The sequence below is a fragment of the Bubalus bubalis genome, chromosome 16, assembly GCF_019923935.1.
Source record: "Bubalus bubalis isolate 160015118507 breed Murrah chromosome 16, NDDB_SH_1, whole genome shotgun sequence".
NCBI classification, from domain to species: domain Eukaryota; kingdom Metazoa; phylum Chordata; class Mammalia; order Artiodactyla; family Bovidae; genus Bubalus; species Bubalus bubalis.
The window spans coordinates 32,657,401-32,677,621 of record NC_059172.1 but is presented as its reverse complement, the minus strand read 5'-3'; the positions used below and the strand labels follow the sequence as shown (position 1 = coordinate 32,677,621).

The following is a 20,221-nucleotide window of genomic DNA, read 5'->3' as shown; positions in this document are numbered from 1 at the left end:
AGCTCCGGGACTTGCTGAAACTGTTTGTGAAGCACCCCAGACGAGGCCACTGCTATTCTTACCGATGCCCGAGTCCAGGCACACTCCAGCCTCTTCCCAACTCTCCAACCTTCTCCCGACTATCCCATCATCCTCCCACCTCCAGGCCCTGGCTCCTCCATTTCCATTTCCTCACTTCTCCCCTCCTGTCCTTCCAGGTTCAGCCCAGGTCTGCTCTGGTGCCCCACCCGTGCTGTGCTCTCTGGCTCCCCATCCAGTCCTTCAGGGTTCAGGGGAGTCTCAGCCCCACCTTGCCTCCTCTGCTCCCCTTGGCAGATCAGCTCGGGCTGGGCCTCCCTCCCCCTCCACTCCCTGAGCAAAGCTCTGAGGCACTGCCCTTCTCCAGGGAAGGGGTCATTGGTGGGGAGACGCTGCAGGCTCTGGGCTCCCACACCCTCCCCTGACCCCAGCATCTCCCCACCAGCTTTGGTTTTCTCTTTTGCACCCTGGGCCTGGAATGTCTCTTGATTTCAGTCTCGAGGGGAAGGCCCATCCAGTCTCACCTCCTCTCTGCCTCCATTTTTCAGATGGGGGAACCGAGCCCCAGAGAGGGGAGGTGATGGGCCCCCGAGTCCACGGGAAGCTGGCCATGGGCCTCGGTCACGCTGCATCATTATGCAGGGTCCCCGTCTGTGGGGCTCCAGAGGCAGGCTTCTCACACAACCCACCACCCCACCCACCCTGCCCAGGCAGGCAGGCTGGCATCCAAAAGTATTTGCCTTTGGAGGGCCCAGGAAGCCACAGAACAAACATCCGGAGTCTCTGGAACTTCTCCTACTTTCCCTCCTTATATCCCAAGAATCCGGGAGCCACTGAGCGCATGTGTACACACACACACACACAGCTCAGGGCCGTGTAAACACATGAGTGCAGGAGATCTCATGCTATTGCTGTGCCTGTGAGAATCTATCTGTGCAGGTCCTTTAGAGGCCCCAAAACCCTAAAAAGATGAGACTGTCCCCCAACCTCACCAGTGTGTGTGTTAGTCGCTCAGTCACGTCTGACTCTTTTGAGATCCCATGGACTGTGGCCGCCAGGCTCCTCTGCCCATGATATTCTCCACGCAAGATACTGGAGCGGGCTGCCATGCTCTCCTCCAGACTTTCTCAATTTTGTCTTGGAAATGAACGCTAGAATTGCTTTTGCATTAACTTTTCTGACTGCAAAATTCCAGATACACTCATCCCACCTGACTTTTCCCCCCACTTTATGTGGAGCTCCTCCCCTTCAGCTGGTGACCTGAGCACACGTGTGGCCTGTCCCTCAGCTGTCCATAATGCATGTCCCTATGGACCATCATGTGACCACAGCAGAATATGTCCCTCAGGTCATTAGAAGGATGTCTGTGTGAAAGCATGTGAGTCTGGGACTCTGGGAGTGTAAGCACACCCTTGAGGCCATGTCTGTGCGTGAGCCATCTGTGTATGCGGGGGCCTGTGTGGGTGTGATGTGGGTTGGTGATGTCTACGTGGGCCTGGGTGTACACAGCAAGTGTGTAATTGTCTGTGGAACTGTGAGTGCATCGGCGGCTGGTTTTGTCTCTGACCGAATGAATGAGTTTATGGCTGAGTGCTGGCATCTGTGCCTGTGGGGGGTTTGATTCACCTGCCCTGCCCTGCGCACACAATCACCTCCTCCATCACCTCTGGCAGACCTGGGCTCAAAAGTCTTCCCCGCCACACGTCATCTGTGTGGCACTGGACAAGCCTTTCATCTCCCTAGGCTCAGTTTTCTGAAATGGTGACTTCTCCCAGAGCCGCTGAGAAGACTCAAGAGGAATCTTGCGGTCCTGCCTAAGTGGCTCCCAGCCAGGGAGCTAGGGCACTTCTGTGCAAGCTACAAAGAAGTGATCTCAACCCTCTGGGCAAATGCAGCCTGAGGGACAAGTGTTGGCGGGGGGCTGGGGCGAGTGTAAGCTGGGTTTCAGTGCTGTTGGAACCCTGTGTGAATTAAGTTCAACCTGTGAGGTTAGAAGCTGTGGCCCTGCAGGGGACCAGGAAACAAGCTCCCTTTCTTCCTGCCCCCACTCCAGGTGTGCAGCCTGGAACTAGAGGATCTCTGGCTCTGAACAGAGATAAAGCTCTGAGGACTCCCACTCCCACCAAACTCCCCCTGGGGTTCTTTCCCCTTCACCCACCCTCTACCCTGCCTTCTCCAAAGCCCAAGAGAAGGCCCTACGGAAGCCATGAGAGGGACTGACCAGATCAGGGATGCAGAGATGAGCTAGGCCAGCCAGAGGATCAGAGACCACCCCTGCCCCCACCTCCACCCCCACCAATGACAAATCTCCTTGTCCAATGGGGAGACTGAAACATGGAGAGGACCAGAGACCCTCCATAGACACAATGAACCTAATCATTGCAAGCTTCTGTCTCAAGATCTCTGTACCTGGAGCTGGGGAGATCCAAGCTCTGGACTCTATGGGCTCCAAAATGGAGCCCAAGGGAGTGGGTGGGGTTCCAAGTGAAAGGCCCTTCCAGACCTGAGCCCTCAGCCGTGAGTGTGGGTCTTCTACCCACCAGTCCCCCTCCCTCCCCGCAACCCTGGCCAGATCCCCCACTGGTGTGATAACCATATTATGGCATTTTTTCTTGAGTAAATTGCATCGGCCTAATTGAATGAGGCTGCAGGAGCCTGGGCTGGAGGCTGACAGCGGGTAAGGATGTCAGGAGCCAGGGAGAGGAGGGTGTGGGAGCAATATGGAATGGGGAGGTCCTGACGACGCTGAGCAGAGGACAGAAGGGATGGGAGAGGGAAAGTGGAGGGCTGTGAACATCAAACACATCATTCATTCCCTTCAGCCCCTCTGTACACCCACTGGTGCTCACATCACACCAGGTGCCTGGACACACTGGGATGCAAGAGATGGTCTCCCCAAGGGACCACTGAGCACTCACTCAGTGCCAGGCACTGTGTTCTTTTAAAAGCACCATTTCACGTAATCCTCCCACCAGCCCCATTTTATTCTTGAGAGAATTGAGGCCTAAAAGATAAAATGACCTGCTACATGTCAGAGCCAGACACCATAGCCCTTGCTCTTACCGGGTACCTGCAGCATCCCAGTGCCACGCTCCCACCCTGCCTCCAGGAAGCCTTCCTGGGGAGCTCAGAGAAAGGAGGAGGCCTCACGCCAGCTCACACTTGGGCCCAGACACCATTTCTGTCCCCACTGAGTGCTCCTGCTCGCCCACTCTGTGATGTCTGTCCTCTGTCTGATGGTCAGCAGCCGAGGCTGGGGCTGATCCCACACAATCACACACCCCCATCACTCACGACATGCCCGTGACCGCTCTCATCCCATGCAGCATCCACTCCGTGTGTCAGGCTCATCGGCTCAGGGTGACAACAGGGAGGACACGATCGCTGCTGCCGTCACATGGCATGTCACACACTCAGTGACACACAATCATTACATGGTGTCCACAGGGCCACACACCACTGAGTGTCACAGGGCCACACACAGTGAAACTATCCCTTTGGTCCTCACTCAGGGTGAGGCAGTGTCAGTCACACACCGCGCTCCCAAGGTCCTCAACACACCCTCACACAGACTCACACACACACAGTTTCAAGCTGGCTCTGGGCTGCACTGTCTCATGTCATCCAGGACCTTAAAAATATCCACCTTTGATGAAATGACATCATTTCTGAGATTTGCATTAAAATACTTTAGCAAAAGAGCCTACAAAATGGGAGAAAATATTTGCGAATCCTATGTCTGATAAGGGGTTGGTATCCACAATATACAAAGAAGCCCTACAGCTCAACCACAAAATAAACACCCTGATTTTTAAATGGGCAAAGACCTTGAATAGACATTTCTCTAAAGAAGATGTACAAATGGCTGACAAACACGTGAAAAGATGTTCGACATCACTAATCATCAGGGCACACAAATCAAAACCACAGGGAGATACCACTTCACATTCATTGAAATGGCCACTATTTAAAAAAAAAACAAAACAGAAAATAAGTGTTGGCGAGGATGTAGAGAAACTGGACCCCTGGTACGCCGTCAATGGAAATGTAAAATTTTGCGGCTGCTGTGGAAAATAGTACGGTGGTTCCTCAAAATTAAAGATTAAAATATCATGTGACCCAGCAATTCCCCTTCGGGTATGTATCTAAAAAACTGAAATCAGGATCTTAAATCTGTACATTCATGTTCACAGCATCATTACTCATAAAAAGATGGAGCAACCAAAGTGTACATCAAGGGATGAACTGATAAACAAAATGGTTTATATACAATAGAATATTATTTATCCTCAAAAAGGAAGGAAATTCTGACATATGTTACGACATGGCCTGGATGAAAATTGAGGACATTATGCTGAATGGAATGAGAATCACAAAAAGACAAATACTATGATTCCACTCATATGAGATACTTTGGGTAGTCAGATTCATAGAGACAGAAAACAGAATAGTGGTTACCTGGGGCTAGAGGGAGAGGGAGTTGTTTAATGGGTATAAGTTTCAGTTTTGCAAAATGAAAAATGTTCTGGAAAATGGTTGCACATCCCTGCAAATGTACTTAACACCACTGAACTCTCTATTTAAAAATAATTAAGATGGTCAGTTTTATATTATGCATATTTTACCACAATTCAAAATATTTCAAGAAAGGAAAATGAAAATAAAAAGGAGGGATTGATGAACTAAATATTTCTAAATCTTAATGATCGTTATATTTGGGTGATGGGTATATGACCAGCTCATTGTATTATTCTCCCAAGCATTGTGTGTTTAAAATATTCCATAATAAGAAAAAATTGTACTCTCCCTTGACCTCACACCCCTTTGGAGCAACCACACGTCCTCTCTGCATCCCTTCACAGCCAAAGGTCTCCAGAGGACTGACTACGCTCTGTCTTCACCGCCACTCACCACCTGCCCAGGCCATCTGGCTTCTGGCCCCACCCTGTCACCGACAGGGTTCTTGTCTGGCTCAGTTGAGCACGTGGCCCAGCCCAGCACGATCTCCCTGTTCCCACCTTGCCTGACGGCTTGGCAGCATGTCACCCTGTTGAACCTCTCCCGCTCCCTGACTTCCAGCTTCACCCCATCTGGTCTCCTCCACCTCCCTGGCCGCTCCTGCTCTGTCTCGCTGCGGCTCTTCACCTCAGGCTTCAGTCCTCAGTCCTCACCTCTTCTCTCACTGTCTCTCCCTAGGTCATCCCAGCCAGGTCTGTGGTTTAATAAATCAGCCCTACACACTGGCTTGCAAACATATCCCCAGCCTGGCCTCAGCTGCCCATCACCCAGATGTTTGACTTGCATCCCAAACAGGTCTGTCAATCTTTGTCTCCTCGTCCTCTCTCACCCCATGCCTTTCCCAGTAACATCGCCACCAGCTATCCCTTGGTTCTTCAAATCAGAAACCTGGGAGCCATTCTCCTTTTTTCCTTATGGTTCATCCTCTGATTCATCAGCAAGTTCTGTCATTTCTACCTGCAAATATCTCCAAAGTTTGTTCATTTCTCTCCAACTCTTCTGCCCTCCCCTTAGCCCAGGCACCACCATCTCCAGCCTGGGTGGCTACAATGGCCTTCAATTCTCTGCCTACCTCCTCTCGGCCCCTCCAGCTGGCTCCCCACCATACACTCTGCAACAAGAGTATAGACTCTTTCAAAATCATAAATTAGACCATGTCACTTCCCTGCCTGAACCCATCAGGGTCTTCCCATGACAGCATTTTACACAGGGTTGTGTGCTAACAGCTCACACTGTCACAAGCATTACGGGATTGCACAGTATCACACGCTGGTTTTCACACACGATGTCACTCTGTGTTACACCCTTGGTTGCACACTCAGCCTCCCTATATGCCTGGGGCCCACAATGACAATTCAGTGTCAGACACTTGAGCCCCCAAACTCAGAACCACACTTGTTACTGCACAGTGTCACTCATCCGTGTTTACCTATTTGATCCTCACAGCGTCACACCCTCAGGGTCACACTTGGTATCACTCGGCATCACACAATCGATATCACAGGGTCACACCATCAGTAGCATGTCCACTGTCTCACACAGTCTTGGACAAGTGGTGTCACACATCTGGTATCACTATTTTGGTGTCACACATTTGGTGTGTGTCATTTGGTGTCACGCTCAGTGACTCGCCCACTCTCCACACAAGTATCCCATGATTTCACAAACTCGGTGTCACACAGCAGAGCCCCCGCTGCCCCACTGTCAATGTCTCAGTGTCGCCCTGGGCCTCACCCTGGGCCCCACAAGCTGCCCCCACCCCCACCCCACTGGGTCCCGTCGCCAGAGCTGCTGCCCCATGTCAAGGCTGCTTCCTGTTGTTGTGCTCAGAGTCCTCAGCCACTGCCTGTTCCTTCAAGGATTTCCTGTTGTCAGGGCCCCCGTCAGGGATACACAGCCTAAAGCCCAAGAGTTGCCCCCACCCCCCGGCAGGGACCTGGGGCTCCTCTACCTGCCCTTGCTGGGCCCATGTGGGATTCCCCCGCACCCCGTTCAATCAGCCTGGCTCCCCCGAGTGCCTGGGCTTGTCCTGAATCACTGAAAGGTGACCTCTGGGCCCTGCCTCACCCCCAGGGGGCCCAGACCTGTGTTTCCCAGGAAGGGGACTCTTGGGCAGCCTGAGCACAGTTGTCTGGACTGTCTGAGGGGCTTGGAACAAGACCTTCACAGATCTGTGGGGCTCAGTCTGAAGCTGCTGTGAGCCAGGGTGGAAGGACAGGCTCCTGGGCAGGGAGGACAAAGGGTTAGGGGGTTCGGGAGTCAGGGAAGACTTCCCAGAGGAAGCCAGCTGAGAGCTGGGACATAAAAGCAAGTGGAAGAAACGGCATCCCAGGTGGGGGCAGCAGACAGGAGCAGAGGCTTGGAGGCAGGAACCGGAGGAGACGGGTTGACAGGGATGAAAATAGGAACGTGACAGAGGCGAGGTTATGCGGCGGCTTCTCTCCTATCAGCTGCCTCCTCTCCCTGCGTGCGCTGGCATTCAGACTCCTGCTCTGGTGGGAGCCACAGGGCACACCCTTCCTGGCTCAGCCTTCGGGAGCCCCACAGATTGCCCCCCAAGGCCACCAAGCCCCCTCACCTCCTGCCCCAGGCCAGCCCGCAGGAAGGACAGGCGGAGGCCAGCGCACGCTCCCCACACGGCCTGAGATAAATATTTCCCGGGAAACGGAACTTGTTCTCTCTGTGTTTACAGCCAAGGGCCAGGCAGGGTGGTGGGGGAGGGGCCAGCCAGAGGAGCCTCATCCAGCCCTGGGGCCACAGCATCTGGCCCAGCATCAGCCTTGACCTGCTGTCTGCCTCGGAGCCAGTCCCCACCTCCTCTGAGCCTCCATTTCAAGCGCTTGAGGGGACCACCTGGGGCCTTGGCGGGGGCGGGGCGGGCCACAAGTCTGGACCAGGCTCAGTGTTTCTTCCCTGGGTGTAAATGCCTGGTGCTTGACGTCTGCCCCTGCAGACTAGGCGTCTCCAACGGCAGGACTTGCGTCTGCCCATCTCTGCCTCGTCCTTGGTCAGTCAGGGATGGGGACAGATGGATGGACAGACAGACAGACAGGCTGGGGTGGCAGCTGAGATCGCTTCCCTGGCCCAGGTCCCTGCACACCCTGGGCCTGTGCAGCCTGACAGGTGGGTGCAGACAGATGGCAGGGCCTGGGGGCCCCTGTGGACACCAGATGCTATGGCCAACTTGTTGGCAGCAGCTCCCTGCAGGCCGTGGGGCAGCTTTGAGGCCACTTGCTCCTGATGTGCAGAATCCAGGAGGAGGCTGGCAGGTCTCCCAGCTTGGAGCAGTCACTTGAGAATCTTAAAAACGAGCATGGGGAGAGCTGCCTGCAGCAGCCCCTCCAGCCTCACCCCAACGCTTCCGGCACAGTAACCTGGGCTCCACTGACACGTTGGCCTTCTCCCGTGCAGACCCAGGGACGTCCTACCCACATGCCTTTGCACAAGCTGCTCTCCTCAACCCTGAAGCCTTTCTCAACCCCCAGAGCAATCCTACCCAACAGCACCACCCTGGCTCCTGCCGCTGCCTATGGCTAGCCCACCTCCGGGGTCCACTTATTCACCATTGCTGGCCTCAGCCTCGCTCTAGACTCGGAGATCAAGCATTCCTCAGACCAGGACCCAAGGGCGAAGAGGTTTTTGGAGCTGGGTTCTCAACACAGAGCCAGCCTCCTGCAGCCCCCTCTAAGTCCTTGCTCCAGGCTTCTCTGTATGCCTGGTCCCTGTCCCGTTGCCCTCAGAGGGTCCTCTCAGAAGCCAGCCACGTGGACCTCCCTGACGATCCAGCTGATCTCTGGTCTCATTAGTCACTGACTTTAACCCTCCTCATCCTTCAAGGTTCCAAGGTGCCCCCTCCAGGAAGTCTCCAAGCCCGCACCCAATACGGCAATATAGTTCTTAGAACTACTTCACCCTCATCTCATAGCCATTCTCGTTTGATCAAGAAGCATTTATTGGGCACCTATACCAGGCCTATGCCAGGCCCCACATGAGCCCAAGAGAGACTAAGAAGACTCAGCCTTGGCTCCTACCAGCCAGATACTTACAACTACATGGGAAAGGATATATAACCACATGGTGTAACAAGATGTCTGACTGTAAGTTCAGGGAAGCTTGGAGGTATGAGTGCCCAGGAGGTAGGGGAGGCCAACTTGACCTGAGGTGGAGGGAGCAATCTGAGAGGACTTCACAAAGGAGGTGGCATCTAGTCTGGGGCTTGAAAAAGGAGCGCGTGTGTGCCTGCGTGCTAAGTCGCCTCAGTCCTGTTCACCTCTTTGCGACCTGTGGGCTGTAGCCCACCAGGCTCCACTGTCCATGGGATTCTCCAGGCAAGAATACTGGAGTGGGTTGCCATGCTCTCCTCCAGGTGGTCTTCTCGACCCAGGGATCAAACCTGAGTCTCATGTCTCCTGCATTGGCAGGCGGATTCTTTACCACTAGCACCAAAAGGAGTAGGTAGAGGAACAAAGGAAAGGCATTCCAAAGAGAGGTGCCAGTGTGAACAAAGTCAGGGAGGTCGGGAAGAGCAGGTGTCCCAGAAGTGAGCACTGCCATGTCTGGGGGCAAGGGGTGGACAGGAGGGGGTCCAGCAGGTACAGCTGTCAATGCCATGGCAAAGGTGTGGTCTTTCCTTATCCAGTGGGAAGCCACAGAGGAGCCAGTGCTGGGCGAGCACTAGGGTGCTTGATGTGGATACCCGTGCACTTGTTCATGGCTGCCTCTTCCCAGCCCCTGCCCCAGCTGGGTTTCCTAACCCTCGTCTGGGCCCTGAGAGCCAGCACAGAGACAGCATTCACCCAGAGTGCTCAACTCACTGGTTGCACTGCCTCAGCCCCGACATCCAGAGAAAGTAATGGCCCTGGCGTTGAAGGAGGATTCCAGATGGTGACTGAAGAGCCCCTCCTCCAAGCCGGCCAGCTGGCGCAGGGGCCAGGAAGCCATCCGAAGAAGGTGTGCTGAACAGACACCTGTTGGGAGGGCATGGGAGCCGGCAGTCCTGCTCTCGTGGCTGTTGTGCTGCCAGCGGCAGAAGAATGAGCTGTGCCCACCCAGCCCCGTGGGGCACCTGGTCTCACAAAGCAGAGCCATCTAGACCTGGCTCCAAGGATCTCCCCCTTGAGGGAAGCAGGGAGACTGCCAACTCCCTCCGGGTACTCTCTGGGGGCCAGGCCTGGGGCAGGCGCCTCACATATACTATCTTTGTAACTTCTCCCAACAGGCCTGCCATGATTATTACGTCCAAAAATAGTGATTATGTCCAATGATGGTGAAGCTTCTTATCCCCTTTTGACAGGTGAGGGAACTGATGCTCAGATTGGTTAAGGGACTGGCCCAATGTCATACCCCTAGGAAGTGGTGAAGCTAAGACTTGAACTCATGCCCACCTGATCCCATGGTCTATCCACTGGATGAGTGCATTCATCTCCCCAGGCGCCACCTTCACAGGAGGTTCCCCATCCCTCTTTACCTCCAGGGGTCCCAATAGTTTGAGCCACACCCTAGGGTTCCTACTCTCTCCAGTCCTAGCCTTTCTGTGTTAGGGGGTCCCCAGGGGCAGCAACCTCTTTCCAGCAGGGCTGAGCATGGGCCCGGGCACCCAGAACGGGGTGCTAAGTGAACCCAGAAACACAGCAGGCGCTGCTCAGAAGCCAGGCAGACACCTGCCATCTCTGTGATGGGTGTGGGACTGGGGGGAAAGAAATGAGACCCGGGGGGGGCTCATAGCCCATATCTTTGGGCTGAGAGAGGGGGCAGTGGGACCCCGGTGAAGGAAAGGCAGCAGGAACAAATAGGGATGATCTGGGGAAGCCTCGTGGGGAGGGTGAGGAAGGAGACAGAACTTGAACTTGCAGGGAGCAGGGCCAAGGGAAAGGGGGCTGTGCACAGAGAAAGAAATGAAAAGCCTGGGCCCGGCTCCTGCTCTTGCAGCCCCGCTTCCTTCTCCCAGGATGGGCTCAGTTTCTCCAAAGCCCTCTCCCCTCTCAGCTTCCTGGGAGGATGACAAATCCAGTCTTTCCTGGCGGGTAGCAGCGGCTGCCGAGACACTGCTGGCCCCCAGGAACACCATCTGTTCCAGCTCCCAGGGGAGCCCCCGCCCCACGGGGAATGCCACGGCCAGAAATAAATTAATAATGACTCTCCAGGTTCCCCCTCTCTCCCTCGCCTAGGACCCAGCTGCAGGCACATCCTCAGGGCTGGGCTCTGTGTCCCAGCAGTGAGTCCATGCTGACCCCACTGGGCACCAGGCTCCGAATGGGCATCTTCGGCCATCTCACCCGAGGGCAGGGAGAGAGCCAGGGTTGAATACGTGACATAGGTCCACTTTCAACTCTGCCTCCGATTCACTCACTCCCTGTGTGATCCCGCTGGGCCTCAGCTTCCCCTAAGTAGAGGAATCACAGCCCCTGCCTTCCAGGGAGGTCGTGGGGATTAAACAAGGAAGTGGATCTAGAGCTCCTGGCCCAGAGGAGGGGATGATACAGCCACAGTCTCCCCTTCCTCTCAGCCAGGACCCCAGGGCACAGGGGAAGTTCATCAAAGGCTCTCTGATCTCACACACACCCCTCCTCTGTGCCAACCTTCACCAACCCCAGTCCACTCCACTGTGACGCAGGATCCCATGGACACTTGACAATTCCCATGAGGCCCCCCCAAAGGCGTGGTCAGGGACTGAGATGGCACCCCTCATCTCAAAGGAAAGGTGCTTGCTGAGCCCTCCTCAGGCACCTTTTGGAGGGTGGTGGGAGACTCAGGAATGAACAAGACACATCCCTAGGCTCAGGGTGCTCACAGTTCAGAGGGGGAGACAACCCAGTCACAAGGTGGAGAAAATAGGGTGCTAATGGCACAGGCAGCAGAATGTCCCAGCAGCTGATGGCCAAAGCAGGAGAGCTCAGAGGAGGGCGCATGAAAGGCAGGGAGGGCTTCCTGGAGGAGGCGAGGCTAGAGCTGAGCCCAGAAGGATTTGGGAAGCTGAAGGGGGAAGAGGCCAGCCGGAGTGGTGCTAGGGAGGCAGGAGCGAATGAAGGGGGAACTGTGAGCTGGCTGGGGCTGCAGAGGGAGCAGGGGGAGGGGGAGCATAGAGAATTTTTAAGCTGAAAAGTGACAAATTCAGGTTTGTGTGTTAGAAGGATGTTTCTGGCAGTCACTTGGAGAAGGGGAGCAACTGAGAGGAGACAGCCAGTGAGCCATCCAGGGGAAAGGTAGCCCGTCCCAGACCAGGGCAGACAGTAGGAGAACTAGAGAGGAGTTCACCAGATACTCAGGGCAGAGAATCAACAGGGAGTTGTTGGGTGAGGGTGGGGAGGATGAGGGAGGAGCCCTAGTGACACCCAGGTGACTCCAGAGGAGGGCGAATCCTCATGGGGAGGGAACTCTGGGCAGGAATAGGGAGGGAGAGGTGGTCTTGGTCTGGGGTGACCCTAAGCCGGAGGGGGTGGGGCTGGGATTCAGCTCCAGCCTCCCAGTCCTCCCAGGGGTGGGGGTAGCGCTCAGACTGGCCCCCAGCCTGCGCCCCCCACCCCCACCCCAAAGCCCACCCCAGGCCTCCCTCTCTCTGCTGAGCTCTCACCTGCAATGCGCAGTCTCCACTCCCCGGGGGCACTGGCTCCTGTGCAAGGAGGTCCCGGCTGGCTGCAGAGACAAGAAAGCCAGGGGCTGAGGCCGGCCAGGCCCTCCCCCGTCTCCCCAGGCTGCCCCTCCACCAGCCCCCAGCAGACTCAGGACCTCCTGTCTCCCACAGGCGGCCTTGTCCAGGGAGCCTTGCCTGATGGCCCGGCTCCCCATGGGCGCGTCTGGCTCTGGAATAGAGCCAAACTCTTTCCTTCAGCCTGGGGCTCCCCAGGGGTGGACATGACCACACTGTTACCCCTCCTTAGGTCCCCTCCGCTTCTGCTTCTCTCCCTTCACTCTGCTGTCTGAGCCTCAGCTTCCCATCTATAAAATGGGGTTTGTATTGTCCAGCTCACAGCCACTGGGTTGGGCTCCCAGGTGGGGTTGCTGGGAAGTGAATGGGATCATACATGTGAGTCCTCAAGCCCAGCCCAGTGCCCAGATGTCTGGGCTCCAATCGGACCCCCAACCTGCATCCTATCAGCTCTATTCCACAGCTCCTCATGGGCTGGAAGACACAGCAGGACCTGCTTACTCATTCATGGGAGTCCACCACCCAGGGGGGCATCCAGAATGGGATCCACTCTGGGAGGCGCTGCCCAGAGGCCGGCTGTCCCTCCCCACCCCCACCCACAAGCGCACCCAGGCATCGGACAGGCACAGGCGGCAGGATATTCTGAGCCTGGCTTCGTTCCCGTCAGCTGCTGGCCGCCATGCCCGCCTGGCGCGAGCACAGGGGCTGATTTGATTTGGCAGCTTGGTAAGAGTGTGGTGGGGAGGGGGAGCGGGTGGAGATGAGACACCCATCCTTGCTAGGAAATAAACAGCCTCAGGCACTCAGTGAGCTGGTGGGGAGGGCACAAGTCAGCGTGGGGTGGGAGCGGGGGGCAGTTCTGGGTTCCCTGCCTGGAGCTCCTTTCATCTCACTCAGGCTCTGGACACCTGCTGGAATCTGCGGTTCTCCTTGGGTCACCCTCAGGGTGACAGTAGCTGCACCTGGTGTGTGCACGCTTGTGGGGGGGGGGCTCTGGCAGAGTGTCTGCTTGTCCCATGTGTCCTGTGGGGTCTCCCTCCTCAGCAGTGCCTTCAGCTGGGCCCAAGTGTTGCCAAGGATGCCTGGGTCTAGGGGCTGAGGGGTGATGGTCTAGACGGCGCCATCTCCCAGGGTGACTGGCTCCATGGCTGGGCCTCGATGGGGGACTGACTGCAGCCCAGGGCATGACAAGGTCGCCCATGTGCCTGAGTCTACTGCAGGGCCTCATGGGCATTGGCTCGGCCTGTTCCTTCCCTCTGTGTGATGACCCCGCTAACCCAGCCATGTCCGGCAGAGGAAATGACGCGGGCCAAGATAAGTGTCTGACCTAAGGGCCTATCCCTTTGTCCACAAGCCTAAGCCTTCTTTTCCACCCTGGCCTCCGATGGTCCACCCACCGCCACCACTGAGTTGCCCTGGGACAGCCTCCTCCCCGACCTGAGAAGAGGTGCTTGTTTCACTCAATTCTAACTGTACCCGGGTTCTCCACCACTCCCTGGAGAGGCTCCTGACCCATGCCCTCTGGTTCCCTGTCACCCAGCTCCAGCACAGGGAAGGTGGACAGGATTGGGGGTGGGAGTCTCAGCTAGGCATTCACAGTGCCTCCATAATCCCACCCCAAACTTCATGTTTATCACCTTCCTACTCAGAGCAGTCCAGCTCACCCCTACCAGAAGCCCCAGGAGTCTACACCATCCTGTTAATATGCTGCTGCCACCTCGGGGACCAGGACTCCACAGCTTTCCAATTAGAGAGCTGCTGCTGGGTCAGCAGCTCTGATGCTGTGACCTCTGCACTGAGAGGTGGGGGAGGGGGACAGTCAGACCAGGACCCTAATCCTAAGGGATCCACAGGCCAGGGCTATGACCCAGACACCGGCCAGGAGGTCAGGGTAGGGTGGAGCCTACTTTGGGAAAGACGCAATGTCTCATCTGTCACCGCCTCCCCATTGTCCCACTGTCCTCTGGGGACCTCAGGACTCTCCCCACCCAGCCACAGGAAGCCGAGCCCCTCCTGGAGACAGAAGGAGGGAACACTGAAGGAGGGGCTCCAGGGCCAGAGGGAGACTCAGCCGTGCCCTTGGGGTCACAGAGGAGGAGCCTAGGCTCAACAGAACTCAGTTATCACAAAGGGACTGGTGGGAAAGGGACTCTGCAGAGAAGTCCCTGGGGGCTTCCTGGAAGAGGTGTGCAGTGTCTCACAGGAAGAGAAACTAGGGTCCAGGACAGCCTCCTAACTACACAATAGAGGTTTGCACCTGGGACTTATATACAGTTGCAAGCGTCTGTGTGTCCATGTGTGCATTGATGTACACCCCAGTCATAGAGTCCTGGGCTCTGGTCTGTGTCCCATGGGCAGTGTCTGCCCAAGGTAGGGGTCAGCCAGGCAGCAGAGAAGCGGGCAAAGGAAAAGAAGGGAGAACAGCTCAGACCTGAGGAGAGAAGCCTGTCGGGTTAGCCATGACTCAGGCAGTCCTGAAACCCTAGATGCCTGACGCCAAGACTGTGCCTCCATGACCTGGGCTCCACTGTAGCCTACTGTGCAACCTTGGACAGGACCCTCCCCTCTCTGAGCTACCGTCCTCACCTGAGGAATAAAAGGGGTGGACCTGATGATCTCCTAGGGCCCTTCCAAGTCTAACAATCTTATGGAGAGCCTGACATACAAAAATGGCCAGAGACCGAAACTTATAGGGATGGGGAAAGAGCCCACGGAGAAGCAGAGGAGAGTGAGGGGTGCGGCAGCAGGAGGACAAGGGAGGAGAACCCCAGGGAGGCCACCTGTGGGTCGGGCAGCTGGGCATGGATTCCCTGCTGGGGACCCTAGCCTCAGGGCCAAGACAGGCTGTGGTAGACCATGTAGCCTCGTAGACGACAGTGAGCAATTATCGCCACCCCCCCTGTCTCCTGGCCTGTGAGAGGAAAAAGATGGCAGGTGACAAAGGCGCTCTCCCCCTGACCCACATCCTGCCTGTACTTTCAGGCCCTGCTGTGTGATGGGTCTGGGTCCCAGCCTCTGTCACGGGATCCGTGAACCCACCAGGCTGGGTCTCGGACAGCGGTGCTGAGCTCTGAGGGACCTGGCCGGGGTGGGCTGTCTAGAGGGCTGAGATCTTTCTCCCCTACCTAGAGGTTCTTTCCCCACCTCTGGTGTGGGTGCTAAGACTGTGCACAACCCAAGAGGCAACAAACTGCTGGACCAATGAGCTGGCCTTGTGCTGGGCTGGTGACCTGAGCCCCCATCAGTCATTAGCCCTTCAGGCCCCCTAGCCTGGGACCTCCCTTCCTTAAGTCCTTCTCACAGCCACCCCCAGGGTCCTCCCTTCTTGGCCTGTCCTCAAGGGGTGCTAATCGCCCCTAACCAATGCCCACACTGCCCCTCTAGCTGCTTGGCCTCTGCCCCAGTCGGAGGCCCTTTGTACTTGAGCCTCACAGGCAGAGCTTCGTGCATTCCCATGCCTATGTCCAGGAAGTGTTCATGTCCTGTTTTCCCCCTCAGGCCAGGGCTGCCAGGGAAGGAGGGGGTGGGGGTGAGCAGGCCTCTCCTTCCTCCACTGTGGACATTTCTCCCACAGGCTTTAGGGATTGGGAGGAAAGGGCACTCCCCTCTGCCATAGTCTGAAATGATTAGGGACAGAGGGATGAAGGAAATGACCCCTTACCCTGCAAGCTTAGGGGGTGGTGGATCTCGTGTGTGCAGGTGCTCCAGTTCTGCTGGTGTAGGAGAAACGGTCTGTGCAACCCAGACTGAGAGGGTCTCCTTCCCCACTAACTGCCAACCCAGCCCCTCTTCCACTCCCTCCCTGGGGGTGGGGGCCGCCCCTGGCCCCAAGCTGTCTCCATTGCTTCTTGCTATGTTTTTAATAACTGAACATCAACATTAACGAGGCAGGTGGTTGCAGCTCTTCCCAGAAACCCCATTTAGAATCATTGAATCATCAAATCCTAGAATCTTAGAATCACAGAAAGTCTGCTTCTCCGGCTCCTAGAGTCTCAGCATCTTAAAGTCACAGAATGTCAGAACCACCCAGCCAGGCATCCACACAGCCCTGGCTGGGAGCTGAGAGCCATGAAAAGCTGGAACCCCACAAGCTGACAATGCCAGATGCTCCTGAGAGCTCATCTCACCCGACTTCCTCTTTTTACAGGTGAGAAAATGCAGCCTAAAAAGTGGTGCTATGCAAGATCACCGGACAGTAGGAGCCAAGCAGTGCCCAATCCTGAGATTGTAAGATGGGACCTCAACATCTGGTCTTCCAGAAATGCTGCAAGTTTTACATTAGGAAATACAGATATTCAAGTTGGAATAATGCTGTTCTTTTAGCTTTGCTTACATCTCCTGCCTCCCAGCCCCCACCCCCCACCCCCCAGCCCTGTCCCATCCCACTTCCCCCCGCAATTTCCCACCCTACCCCTACTGGGTCCTAAAGCGGGCACCTCTTCTCTCCGACCCCTCACCCTTGGTTCTTGAAACAGCCTCACCATCCCCCCTCCCCAAAATGGGTGAAGTTCAAGGGGTCAAGTCCCTCAAGGTGAGGGACAGAAAAAGCAAAATGCCTGCTGCCTGCCTGCCACAGGAAACCACCAGCCAGAGAGCAGGCCTCCTCCTCTCTCTGAGGAGGTGCCTCCACCTCCCAGCGGAGGTCCCCTGAACGAGAGGCCAGAAGGTCGTAGACCACCCCTTACCCCACCCCGGGGCAGGTGTCCGGCCACACCGGAGCAGAGGCTTCAGGGGAGCCGGATCCAAAGGGGTGGGAAGCAGTGAAGGTACAGTTGATATTAACCCTCACGGATGTATGCTTAGCATTTTCATAAATTTACATTTTAACTCATTTTCGAATGTACTCATATATTTTTGAATTTGAATTTTATTAAATATTACATTTTACAGATTGTTTTAATTTTTGAATGCTGAATACTCTTTGCCCAGGGCAGATTCCAAGTCCCCACACTACAGACAAGGATGTGGCAACCCCCAGTGGAATCCAGGTCTCCTGGTCTCTGTTTAGCCTCAAAACTCCTAACCTGGGAAGCCATCCTGAGACCTTCTGCTCCACAGAGGGCCCTGACCCAGGCCCAGGCATGTGCTCTCAAACCCTGTCTTCTCTCACTTGGCCACCCAGACCCCAGGGTGGCTCTCTCCTCTTCTACAGCTGACCAGCTTCCTCCTCCACCTCTGCTCCTCTGTCCCCTCCCTTCCAACTCAGGCTTTTCCCTGTTCAGTTTCATCATCCCACATCTGAAGGAACTGCCCCAGCCTCTCACCTCACCCCTTCTATGAGTTCCACACCCCTGGCCCAGGGAGCTTCGGAACACCCAGGTCTGAGCAGTCACTGTTCTGCTTTCAACTCTTCTCCTAGTGCCCAGTTCCCTCTGGAGAAAGTGCAAATTCCTTGACATGGCATAAAAGTCCTGCACAATTTGGCCCCTGCCAGCCTCACCAGCCTCATCTCCTGACGCTTCGGCACCACCCCTCCCCCCAGCCATCCCATCACTCAGCCGCTCTGGCAGTCCAGCACCCAGCTCCACAGAACGCTTCCCTCCCTCTGTCTGTCACCAGCAAGCCTTCACATTCGCGATTCTCTCCTTCTCTCTGTCCAGAACTCTCTCCTGGCTCATCCCTCAGCTCCCGCTTTAGCTATACTTCCTCCTGGAAGCTCCCCAACTTGCCTTCCCTGCAACTTTGGGCTGAATTAGAGGCCCCTGCCCTGTCCCACCATGGCCCCCAAGTTTCTCTCCAGCATTGCCCTCCCCACACAGTCTATCAGCATCCATCTGTGTTTGTGCCCCTCCATCACCCCATCACCTGACCACCATTGGCCCTGGTACCTGGTCTGTCCACCTGCCAAGAGGCAGATGCCTTGTTGCTCAGACCTGGGGCAATGTGTGGCTGAAGTTTAAGGTCTGCACTGTGTTCTCTCTGCCTACCATCTCTGTTGGGCACATAGTAGGTGCTCATAAAGGCCTGGCAGTACAAAGCTGTGGCACGGACAGGGAGCACTGGGATAGTCAGAGGAAGTGAGAGTCCCTGGGCTGGGCTGTGGACTTCCTGGAGGAAGCATCTGGGACAATACTCCACGTGTCAGTCCTTAGACAGCAATTGAGGACAGGCCACACAGGAAGTCACCAGCCCAGCCTTAGGACCATCAGAGCAAACCATCAGAGTGAGACCAGAGTCTGCAATGAGGGAGATTCAGTGACCAGAGCCCAGGACAAGGCCACTGGAAGAAGGGGATGGTGGTGCATTCAGGGAAGACTTCCTGGAGGAGAGGATACTTCCGGCTGGTTTGGGGCAAGGGAGAAGGTGGAGATGAGGCAAATTGGAGACAGAGATGTAAAAGAGAAAGCTCTGTTCCGTCTTGTCCTTTATCCTTTAGAGGAAAGGGAGGTGGGAGTCAGATGGGCAGAAGACAGACAGAAGGCCAAGGTGGCATAGTGATAACATCAATGCTGACCCATGGCCAGGGCGGGTATGGATGGCTGGGGCTGGCAGGGAGCAGGTCCCCAGCTGTGGTCGGGAAACGTTTCCTGTCTCCTTGCCAGGGGGGTCATTAATAATCATTTAGCCGCCACAGGCAGCCCGGAGGCCAGCCAGGGAGCAGCATGGTGCTGGGGCCAGAGCCCAGCCTGGCAGCCAGAGAGCTGTATTCTAGGACCAGCCCCGCCACCTTGCTGTGAAACCTTCACAAGTCACCTGACCTCTCTTGGTCTCTGGCAACACTGGGCAAAGGAGGGTCTTAAGAGGAGGCTCCCTAAAGACCTCCCCACTCTAGGCCTCAGTTTCCCTAGATGGCAGCAGGGCTGCCAACCCTACAGGGGGTTGGGACCTCTGATAACCAGTATGAGCATCTGGACTATGCTAAGCCCAGGTCAGGACACATGGGATGGGCAGACCCTGCCCAGCCTCTGAAGAGCTCAGGTTCTAGTGGGAGCCAGACCCCTACACCATGGGATGCCTGCCTGCAGCACATCAAGTGCACATCAGGCTGCGGGAAAACACAGACAGAGGACCGTCTGCCCAGGGTTGGAGGGGCTGACAGTGTGGATGGGCCACAAAGACAGGGTTCCTTAGACACAGAAAGTGGGAGCCCCACGAGGCCTGTTTGGTCACTGCTATACCCCCAGCACTTAACACTGTGCCTGCCTGTGGCCTAGCAGGTGCTCAGTAAATGCTTTCAGATACAATGGAATGAGCTCATCTGTTAAAGGAGACACTTGTGAAAGGAGCTTGGGATCTGGAAAGAGCTGCCTAAAGCTGACAATGAAGATAATGACAATGATGATTCTGGCCAAAGACAATCGGAATGGGCCAGACGTGAAAACTTGAGAAGGGAGGAGGCCCAGAGATGGCCACCTGAAGTCAGACAGTATTGCCTGGGAATGTTCAACAGCCTTCAAGATCCCTTTCTTCCAACTGGGCCAGAATCTTCCTCAGCCTTAGGCTATATTTCTCTACATCCCCTCCAGGGCTCAGCTCAACCTCACTCACTTCAGAGAACCTTCTGGAATGTGGTGCTAAGGCAGTAGCCCTGAGCCCCTTCCCCTGACTGATTCTGATGGTCTCTGTGGCTCCCAACCATCAGGAGTCCTGTCTTTTCGTGCTCTCGAGTCCCTTTTGGAAAGCTGCCCACTACGGTCTCCCCATAGCTTTCTCTGGAGAGTATGACCTGGATCCTTCTACTGGGTCCATCAAACGAGAAGGTCCCAAAAGGTGTGATCAGGCCTCCTTTTTTAGAATAAAGCCCTGGGCAGACAGAAACTATCCCCCCATCAGATGTGGGGTCAATATGAGTGGAGATTGGTTGAGGTCTTCCTGGTTGTCTCCCAGCCCAGGAACCCTCTCCGGGCACCACACAGAGAAGGGAAGAGGACCAGCCAGCCTACAGAAGAGGGAACAGGGCTGCTCAGCACCCTGGAGATGACGTGAGCAGGAAGGGCACTGGGCCACGCTCGGGACAAAGACCTCATGGTTGGCAAACCCGTCAAACTCCAAGCCCAGTCCCAGCTGCTCTTGTGTCAAGAAGGTGCCACGGGGATACCA

The 20,221-nt window shown here is 55.8% G+C and overlaps 1 protein-coding gene across 6 annotated transcripts in view; it reads right to left on the bottom strand.

Annotated features, from left to right (window-relative positions):
• Window positions 1–20,221, bottom strand: part of PDE2A (phosphodiesterase 2A) — a 96,721-nt gene that overhangs the window by 45,937 nt on the left and 30,563 nt on the right. For 3 of the 6 annotated variants that reach the window (XM_044929400.1, XM_044929401.1, XM_044929399.1), the window contains one exon: window positions 12,107–12,168. The exons of the other annotated variants lie outside the window; for them this stretch is intronic. In XM_044929400.1, coding sequence (XP_044785335.1) covers window positions 12,107–12,168 — 62 coding nt within the window. The remainder of the gene's footprint in view (window positions 1–12,106; window positions 12,169–20,221) is intronic. 6 annotated transcript variants of the gene reach the window in all.